Source organism: Mercenaria mercenaria, chromosome 4, assembly GCF_021730395.1.
Source record: "Mercenaria mercenaria strain notata chromosome 4, MADL_Memer_1, whole genome shotgun sequence".
Taxonomy (NCBI): Eukaryota; Metazoa; Mollusca; class Bivalvia; order Venerida; family Veneridae; genus Mercenaria; species Mercenaria mercenaria.
In genome coordinates, this window is record NC_069364.1 from 54,760,069 (window position 1) to 54,771,093 (window position 11,025).

Below are 11,025 nucleotides of genomic sequence, written 5' to 3' on the forward strand. Positions count from 1 at the left end.
GGAAGATTACTGACATTTAAATTAAATTGATATAATATATAGTGATGTCTCGTTTTTAGTCTGCATCATTTATAATATTTTATAAGTTTACAAGATATCGAACGTCGCGTAATAACTTACTAAGATTTAAATTTCAAGATTTTATTTATATCATACGTTATTACAATCATGTGATCAGAACAACAACACTTTAACAAACAAGTAACAAAACATGAATATAAACAAAATAAACATATATGTTATACAGTTTCATTATAATAGGAACTAGGATCTACAAAGACAACAAGATATTGGGGAATGACTATTTGACATTACTGTAAAAGCACATATTTTCGCTGGGTCAAACTTTCGCGGATTTGAAATTTTGAGTTTGTTCGCGAGGTTTAATATTCGCGAATTTGTTAAACTGGTATTCTCCTTGAATTTGAACAATACTAATAGTGAATATTTAAGCGAGGATTATTTTTCGCGATATGAAGGACATCGCGAATATAGCGAAATTTAAACCCTCGCGGAAATTTCTGCTTTTACAGTAGATAAAAGTCTTACAAAATATAGCCAATTCAACAAGTTATTTTTTGCATTTACTATCCATTAATTGATCTAGAGTTACGACAAAAGTACAATTCAATATTTTTCTTTCTATCATCTGTGAATCGGTGTGTGTTAAGGGAAGTAAAACTAGCAGTTCTATTTTTAGTATCTATAGACTACCTTGATTTAGCTACCTTTATCATAATAGCCTTTAAAAACGAAAGAGGAAGTAAGTTTTTATCTGGACAAAATGGCGTCAGGTGGGTGTGAAGATACTTCGGATGAAGTATTCAACTTTAAATGTACACCTTGTGCCAAGAAAAATGAAAACAGAGAAGCGGTAAAATACTGTGTGGAATGCCAAGGATATTGTTGCAGGTCATGTGCAGATATTCATAAAGTATTTCCTACGTTAGAAGGACATCAGTTTCTGGATAAATCGGATTTCAAGTCGACAGATATAACATCGGATCTCCCGGAAATACCAACAGTAAGATGCCATATCCATAAAGTAAAGGTTATGGATATGTACTGTGGAAACCATGACCTGGTCGGGTGTACGAGTTGTATGGCTCTGACGCACAGGTAATATTAAAATGTGTTTGCCATTACAAATACAATATCAAACAAAAACAGTTTACAAAATATTCAAATAAATTTAAATTTCTAATCTGATCAACTTGAGAAACTTTCCTTCGGGGAACAAGCTACTTGGTTTTCCCTACTTTCTTAACCGGAAACTAGGTTCTTAAAATGGGACGCAAATTCACCATCTTTCACCAGGCGCGGCTCATAAGAATAAACACTGATGCATCACTGTGAACTCGGGAGATTGTTCTAAATTTCTTCACGTGCAGTTTTTTTAAATGCCCTTATAATGTTTTTATTCAACTTTTGAAGTTTTATATCGTACGTTAAACTGCATGTAAATTTATAGAAAAGTCAGTTTGCTGAAGTAATTTCATATTATGCACAACTGATTTAAACAAAAGTGAAGGAAATCCCTAGAAAATTATAAGGAAACTATCTAGAAGAAATGTACAATGTATATCTTACCTGCCGCAAATCAAACGTTAAACAAACATTTAAAAAAAAATGAACGGTAGCAATTTCGAAAAATATCTTAGGCTGTCAATAAAGTTGTTATTTGCTGATACCATGTATATTGTTATGCACTGGGCCGTTTGAAAATTCTGCTGTCCGTTCAGGAAGAAAGTTCCTATATTTGGTATCAAATTTCCGCCTTTCCAGGAAATGGATATAACATTACATGGAAAGTTTCCCCTACTGCTGATTTCCGGTGTGTACACTTTGAAAAAAATATTAATGCAGTGTTGTTATTGTTTCTTGTCCTTCTGAGTTATTGATTTCATTCAATATTACTTTACAATAATAGTTAATATGATCAACAATCGCAATCACTTTCTAATTTTGAAATATTTGACATACAGTTGGAGGCATTAAGGGATTACATACACATGACCTTCGTTCATTACATTTAGACTGCTTAAAAATTATATCTGTCCTTCTGAGTTATTGATTTCATTCAATATTACTTTACAATAATAGTTAATATGATCAACAATCGCAATCACTTTCTAATTTTGAAATATTTGACATACAGTTGGAGGCATTAAGGGATTACATACACATGACCTTCGTTCATTACATTTAGACTGCTTAAAAATTATATCTCCAGCGTGACACAATGTTCAGTTTGTTAATGATCAATTAATTAATTGGATTAATGTTAAGTATTTATGACTGATTATTTACGTATAAATTACTTTGATTTTATTTTTATTATATTACAGGGCATGTACAGATGTACAATTGATACCGGATGTCATTAACGCTATTTTTAAAAAGGCAGACGTAGATAAAACATCAGTATTGCTACAAGACAAGATAAAGCAGTTTGAGAAGATTATAGATACACGTGTGGCACATCTCAAAGAGTTGAAGGATTCGAAGATAGAAGCAACATCTGCAATGGAACAGTTTAAGAAAGAATTGGAACATATGCTTCAAAGTCTTTTTAAAGAATCTATGAATGAAGTGGAAGAAGAATATTGCAAAAGAGAGAGTATGTTAAATGAGGAGAAGAAGAAAGCCGAGACTGAAGTGGAAAATATAAAGCAAGCTGATGATACTATGAGGCGATCTGACGCAAATAAAGCCCAACAATTTGTCAGTATGAAAGTCGCTCAAGAGAAAGTGGCCAATGCTGCTGACGTTATTAGCTCTATGGAGACACTCTCTGATATAAAGCTAAAATTTAATGAGGACGAAAATGTACGCGATTCACTGCGTCGATTAAATACATTAGGGACAGTGAATTATGCTTCACCTCTCAAACCTCGGTCGAGTGCCTATTCAATTAAAGGAACCAGCAACTTAAATGTCAGGATAACTGATGATAAAACTACATGTAACATAATTAGTTCCTGTTTAACAGAAAATGGACTGCTACTGATGGCTGATAATAGCAATAAGAAGCTGAAACGAGTGGATACTGCTAAAATGTCAGTTGTGGACCAGTGCGACATTCCTGGCTCTCCTGTCTGTGTATGCGGTACACGTAAACACGAAGCAGCAGTGTGTTTAACCAACTGTACTATTCAGTTTGTCTCTCTAGCTGACAAATTGACACTTACCTGTCAATTAAGACTAGGACGTAAGGCTTACGGAATTGCGTATAAAGCGGATATTTTGTACGTTACAAACAATGGATTTGTTCTCTACATGTATGATATGAAAGGTAACAAGTTGAAGGAAATAACAACAGACACTTCCGGAAAGCTCAGAAAGCTCATTTTCCAAATCAGCAAACAAATTATTTTCAATGACAGCGAGAACAAACTACTAATCGTTGACTGGAGCGACAGAGTCATAACTCTAGACACTGAAGGAAGATATATCAACTCAATGAGTGATTCTAACATTACTTGTGCTCATGGTGTGTGTACGGATGGAAGAGGAAACGTGTTTGTATGTGGATATCAATCCCATAATGTTATACAGATGAGGGAAAATGGGAATACGTTAGGGGCTATCTTGACATCATCAAATGGAATTTACTACCCATGGTCAGTTTGTTTTGATCATAGGCGATGCATCCTATACGTAGGCCAACAATTTAGTGATGAAGTGAAAGTCTTTAAATTGCAATGAAGCTATATAAAAACATCATCATTAGGACAGTACAATAATGGAATCTTATCTACGCCAGCACAGAATGTTCACCTACTTTGATGTCTTCAGGTAACTCCTCACTTCACAATCTTCACAAGATATGACACTGTTTATAGTTTAAATATTTTAACACACGAGACACTGTGTGTCACAACGATGTTTCATTGAGCTTCTTCTGTTCTTTGAAGAGACCAGCTCAGTATATGAAAGAAAAAGAGGAATAGTTCTTTACATATGAGTTAACACAATGAACTCAACAGAGCAAAATGTTTTCATGACATAGCATCAATATTTACTGCTTACTGACTTTTCAAACGTAATATTAGCTGATATAGTTCAACAGAAAGTTTTGATTTGCATGGAGGACGACTTATCACGAGGCTGTTATTTTTGAAACTTTTAACAATTACGGATGACATTTGAATGTTTTTAGAGGACTGGTGAAAAGCACGATTGCATCTTTGTGGTCTCTGATCATTTTTGCAACGATTTTATGTTTTCGAAGGAGGTCTTATGTCACATGTGTTATATTTATAACTATTCTGTCTCCTACTAACATTGTATCGGAAAACTGAGGGACCACCGTGGGCGCGATGTTAAGATGATTTCTAATCACTCCCCACTCCTTACAACTGTTTGTTGGGTCGTCATGTGCCTTGAATGATAACTGGAGAGGTCGTCGATATCTTCCTCCACCACTGAAGCTGGCAAGGAACCATTTGATCAGAACTATGTGATTGTGACTTAGAATCGAGCCAACTAAACATACAATTTAACTGAGTATTCGGTGTTGGTCAATGCCCTTGACGGTAGACGCTTGCAGTCTTATGCTATCCATGAATGTTTCAAAATGTATTTTCACAGCAGTTAAAAGTCCAGTTACAAAATATTTATCACGTTTTACACCTTTCACTCTCCGCAGTTCCAAAGCTTTTATTTAGTGATTAAAGACCCACCACAGAAAGTAAAACTTGTATACAGATCTACTGTCATGTGTGTGTTATATATTTGTATGTATTCTACCGCTTGTTGATATTGTTTTCATTCATACTTATCGCAAAAATGTCCATGATATGTTTAATGCACTGAGGAGCCATCATGCTCAACGGTTGAGATGGCCTCACATCCGTTTGTCTGAGCCCTGCATAGGCCACACTGTCTTTAATAATACTTTGAGAAGTATTTACAAATGATGATAATTACACATGATTAATATTGAAAGATTGGAAAATAGAGGTACGTACTTTGTTTTTACAGTTGAAAAATTACAAGTGACATTTTGGAGGCAAAGATTCGGGTGTTAACTGTACACACAGAAGTAAGTAGTTAAGTTTAGTCCACACTTCATTTAATAAACTGTTTTTAAATCACACCGAAAGAAGTTTTACCTAATTGAAAAAGTTGAAAAGCAGATACTTCAAAGTTTTGAGATAAAATAACTCCTGAAGGGCCTTCAGTTGTTGTTGCTGCATTATCATTTTATTATCAGAATGATTTTCATGAAGTGGGTGAAAAGGTTGCTCAGTAGACGTCTTTACAGGTCTTTATGAAAATATGGCATTACTAGGATATATATACTTTGTGAATGCAGATCAATATTACATATCTAAAATGAAATACAATTGTGTATTTTTTTGTTTCTGAGGGTGTATGTAATCAGATAACTAGTTTTTTTAAACGTAGCTCTATCCTCTGTTATCTAAATACATGTATGTGTAATACTAGTGTTCGTAGTTCAATAAATAGGTTGCATACTAATAAACACTAAAAATTAATGGGATATTTTTGTGAAGTCGTAGAAACTTGTTTGGAACTAAATTCTTCTGTCTTCATTATGTAAATAAAATGTTTGATATTTAGTATACTCTGAGTGATATAATAAACTGCATTTTTGATACATTAATTACATGTATATGCAAAAAACTTATAAATATCATATATTAACTGGAGCATGTTAGCCCTAGTGATATGATACTTTCGCAATGGGTTACTTACTGCAACTTCTGGCACCAGCCCGTAAAAAACTGTATAAAGTGAGAACTGTGTTACCTTACGCGAAAATATACTAGCTCATTTCAGCTGCGTTTTACTCACTTAAAACGTGGGTATTGTGCATGTTGGACAACTGATAAGTTATCTTCTATCGTACTCAAGTGGATTGACAGCAACGGTCATTTACAAAGTGCTTATCTTTTTCCTTGTAAATCGTTCGTCCAAAAAGCAGCAAAAAGAAAAACAACAACAACAACATAAAAACAAAGAAAAATAGCTAATTCGTCATTTTTTGCGAAAGATAACCTACAGTCTTTACTGGACTAAAAGATTACCTGATATATGTCTAGATTCTTTATATTATTGTTGTTCATTTCCTTCTTTTTTTTGAAAATTTAAACAAATCATCCGACCAGACACTTAGTGTTTTTAGTATGATAAAATTAATATTGAATTCCAAAGTTTGATATTCCTACGTGGGATGACATTTCTAGTATCACTCTAACGTTATTATTTTCTATTTAATAATAAACTGCCCATGGTATTCATGTTTACTCGATGATAACCGAATATCTATCGGGCTATCTTATGTCATCATCGTGTTACATGTGTGATATTAACATCAATTTGATGCATCATAATGTATTATTGTTTTGAAAAATAACTTACATCTGTTGTTATACTGATGGGCTCATTAAGGGTCATTGTGATATCGCATTTGTGACACTAAGACTTTTTAATCGCTGCTTCATAGATATTTGAAACGGAGAAATCTATGTAGTATAACAGATGACGAAAACGCCAATAAATCTATAAAATCATTAAAAAGTATCCAAATATAAGGTTACTCGGTTTGATTAAATGGACTCCATGATTCCAATGGACCTGTTATTCTACACTCTTCTTGAGGTGAAGTACGGGTCTACGTTTGACGACCACAACTCTTAAATACTGCTGTTGTGATGTGTATGTCACTTGATGAGAAGCGGGGCTCGAATCCGTAACCCATCGATAACAGGGCGAGTGCAGTACTAACAGAGCTAATCGGCTGCCTTACATATATTCTCCACTAATGTGACTAAGTCCGTGCCGTGACATACACTCCCAAAAATAGAAATCTGCTTTCAAATTCAGGAGATGTATTGTATTAAACGCGTCATGAAAGATAACCAGGCAAACATGCAAAAGTACTATAACGGACGCCAAATGTCAAAGGGTGAAACAATGTGCTGTTAATCCGAGGCTCGAATCCGCGACCTCTCGCTCACATGGAGAATGCTCTACCGGCAGGATTAACTTGCTAGCTCACACATATTCTCCCCAAATGTGACTATGTCTGTACAGTGACAGATAAATAAACCTGTAGGAAAATTCCCTGGAGGCATAGAATACCTGTAACAGAGGAGTCGGTTTATTCTAGCTAGAACAACTTAGAACTTCGTTATTGCAGCAAAGTAAAAACAAACAAAACATTCAAAATAATAGCAGATTCGGTTTGATTGCCTCTTTAGATTTAATAGAAATTAAGCACAGCAGTCATGCCCGCTAGTACCGGCTTAAGCAGAATTTTATAAATGGATTCCGTCACCCCAAAAGACCAGAAAACTAAACAACACTGAATCCAAGTAAGGGGAGACTAAAGTCTCGATTGAGAGACAACTGGGCGGACTTGTGCCATTTTTAAGAGAAACGTTCGAAATCTGCTGCGAAAACATGAATTATGAAAAGTATCTTTACAAACAGATGTAGTATATGAAAAACAAATAGTTCGATTTGAATCCCCAATAGCAATGATTGCACGTTTATTATTAAATCATTTCAACATTTGGTAAATACTGTATATAAATATCTAGGTAAAATCACTTTTACTGGTACAAAATCTTTCAGCGAATAATAATAAATAATAAATAATAAACGATATCTAATCATTTGAATACACAATTAGGCGACTATCATTTGTTTAACGCTCTTCAATGTCCGTATTCCTATTTTTCAAATATCAATGAATATGAAATGGGGATAAAATGATAATACTAAATAAGAACTCTCTGAATCCATGATTCGAAATTCTCATTTCTTGCATGCCGAATAGAATTTTCCCGCGCTTTTCCGGTGCTAGAAAAACTCATCTTACACCCAGGGGTGTAAGATGACTCACGTGCTATAATTTATGAATGAATGCGTAAATTCATACGCTACTATAACTAAATAGCACTTCGTTTTTCTTTATACAAATTGAAGAATAAGGCGTGCAAGAAGACGAATCTGTCACTAGCTGAAGTAGACTAGCCACTAGACTGATAATAACTATATTTCTATATTTTTCCCTTTCTTGACAAATTCAATTTCATAGAGACAAAAGCCAGTCTATTTTAGAGATTTTCACACAGGACTGATATTGGACATAGGATATAGACTGGCTCAGGTCACTACATTCAATCATAAAAATGTAAAAAGATATATCATAGTCTAGGGGCTAGTCTATAGCTGAAGGTACGGATGGAAATATCTGACCCTCGCGTAGCTTTTTTCGGTAACTCGCTGAGTCTCGTTACCGCCTAAACAAGACATTCCCATCCGCACCGTCAACCAGTGAAAAATATAAAGTGGTTTTGTAATAATTTTCTTTAAGTTAACATTAGTGTTCGTAATTATTTATTTACGTAGTATTTAGTAATAAATGTTAATAAACTTTGGAATTTTAAGAACAGTATATAGCTTTCAGAATACTACATTGCTGCTGCGATAAGGTATGCGTTCCACAAACATAGTTAATAATATATATGAGCGTTAAAGAGCGTATTTATTCCATACAATTTAGAAATACCAAATACAACTTTGGTGACTTATTAGTCCCCTACTCAAATGTCGTAAACACTTGTTTAATTGTTCTTATCTGAAGAAAATTTATTTGTATATCAGAATTTAAGTATTTAAGTCTTGTAAGGGAGGTAATGAGTCCCCTACTGGTTGAAAACCAGTTTCGGGGACGACAGGAATGCGCTTTTCCGTCCGTCATTCCGTCCGTCCGTAATTTCGTGTCGGGTCCATAACTGTCATTCATCAAGGGATTTTAATATAATTTGGCTAAGATGTTCCCCGTGATGAGACGATTTGTCATGCGCAAAACACGGACCCCTGGCTCAAAGGTCAAGGTCACAATTGGAGGTCAGAGGTCAACAGGGCTTTTTCCTGTCCGGTCAATAACTCTGCCATCCATGAAGAGATTTTAATATCACTTTGCAAAAATGTTCTTCATAATAACACAAGGTGTCATGCACAACTTTCAGACCCCTAGCTCAAAGGTCAATGCCACACTTGGCAGTCAAATGTTATCTGCATGAACAGGGTCTTTTTCGTGTCCGGTCTATAACTCTGGGATGAAGGGATTTTAATATCACTTGGAACAAATGTTCCTAATGGTAAGATGACGTGTCATGCACAAAACCTGTACCCGTGGCTCAAAGGTCAAGGTAACAAAGGTAACAATTGGAGGCCAAAGGTCAACAGGGTTTTTTTTTCCTGTCCAGTCTATAACTCTGCCATCCATGACGAGATTTTGTTTTTACTTGGCACAAATGTACCTCATAATAAGACAATTTGTTCTGCACAATTTCAGACCCCTAGCTTAAAGGTCAAGGTCACATTTGGCAGTGAAATGTAAACATGGCATGAACAGGGTCTGTTTCGTGTCCAGTCCAGAACTCTGTCGTTCGTCAAGGGATTACAATATTACTTGGCATAAATATTCCCCATGATTAGACGATGCGTCATGCGCAACACCCAACACCCTAGCTTAAAGGTCAAGGTTACACTTGGAGATCAAAGGTGAATAGAATTATTCCTGTGCGGTCTATACCTGGGTCCTTAGCTGAAAAGTCAAGGTCACACTTGGAAGTCAAGGGCCAAAAGGGCTTTTTTTTCCTGTCCAGTCTGTCACTCAACAATCCTTTAAAGGATTAAAGGACAAATGTTCAACATCATGAGACGAGTGTCATGCGCAAGAACCAGGTCCCTAGGTCTAAGGTCAAGGTCACACTGAAAGGTCAAAGGTCCAATTCAAGAATGACTTTGTCCAGAGCATTTCTTCATGCATGGAGGGATTTTGATGTAACTTGGCACAAATGTTCACCACTATGAGGCACCCTTGTTTTTAGAATTACTTCTCTTTGTTGTTACTATAAATAACTTATATTGTAACTTTTTTTATTACTGGACACAGGGAAATATGAGACCACTCTTCTGTGGTACAACATGCATGTTACATCCAATTTTAGGTGTATTTTGAACTATCTTTACCTGGTTAAGAGTTTCATGTGGACTTATATGTGGATATTACATAGATATTTTTTCTCTTTGTTTTAGCATCTACTTCCCTTTGTTGTTTCTATAAACATGCCTAACTTAATATATGAACTTTTTTTATAATTAGCAAAAACATTCCATATGAAAATACAGGTGCTAGTGTAAAGAATCTGCTATGACAGGCGTATATTGTGACATTCTGGCACACTTGTTAATATTAATGAACCCTTATGGAACAATCAACTGTAGATTTTTGTATATGCAAATTTTAATCCAAGTGTTTTGATGTAACATATTGATTATAAAGTGCAATATTGTTTATACATCATTGATAGATATCAGTTCATTATGTTATACTGCAGTAGAGAAAATAAGATGCCTTCCAGTATGGGCCTTTGTATTGTGTGGCAATACTGCATTCATTTGGTTCTTCTTATTGCACATTATGTTCATGGTCTGCACTGGTCACCAACTTGAAGGTAAAATCACTTGCCTGTAGCAGACTAAAGGTTAACCTCCCCAAAAGAGTTTTGCCTTTGACCATTTTAAGACAGTAACTCACTGAGTTCCTTTATGTGTTCATTTTTGTTGTCTACATGTATTTGTTTTACCTTGTCTGTTTATTTTTGTTTAGATGTCTATTGTGGTCACATCCATAAGTACACCACTGGAGGATTCTGTTTTGGGAAAGCTGCATATCTATTGGTGGTCCAACTTGTGACGTAATTATCACTTTCGTTTCATTTCAGTTTGATATTATGTCCAACTTTCTTCAGGTACTGCAAAGTGCTTTTGTTATGGCATATCATGTTTTACACAGAATCAAGCACAAAATTTGCTATTTAGATATATTTTTCTTTTCGCAATAAAATCATCACTGTGTTGTGCAGTGAAAAATCAGAAAAAATGTTAAAAGTCAGTTATCACAAAAATGTATATCTTTTTAATATAGAAACCACAATAAGGATAAATTATTCAATAAATTTATGTTGCTAAAAT

At 34.8% G+C, this 11,025-nt stretch overlaps 1 protein-coding gene across 1 annotated transcript; it reads left to right on the forward strand.

Annotated features, from left to right (window-relative positions):
* The first annotated feature begins 756 nt into the window (after window positions 1–756).
* LOC123551770 (uncharacterized) lies at window positions 757–5,504 on the forward strand. Its single transcript, XM_045340944.2, has 2 exons — window positions 757–1,119; window positions 2,349–5,504. The coding sequence occupies exons 1-2, from the start codon at window positions 785–787 to the stop codon at window positions 3,706–3,708; spliced, it is 1,695 nt and encodes a 564-aa protein (XP_045196879.2). The 5' UTR covers window positions 757–784; the 3' UTR covers window positions 3,709–5,504.
* The last annotated feature ends 5,521 nt before the right edge of the window (window positions 5,505–11,025 follow it).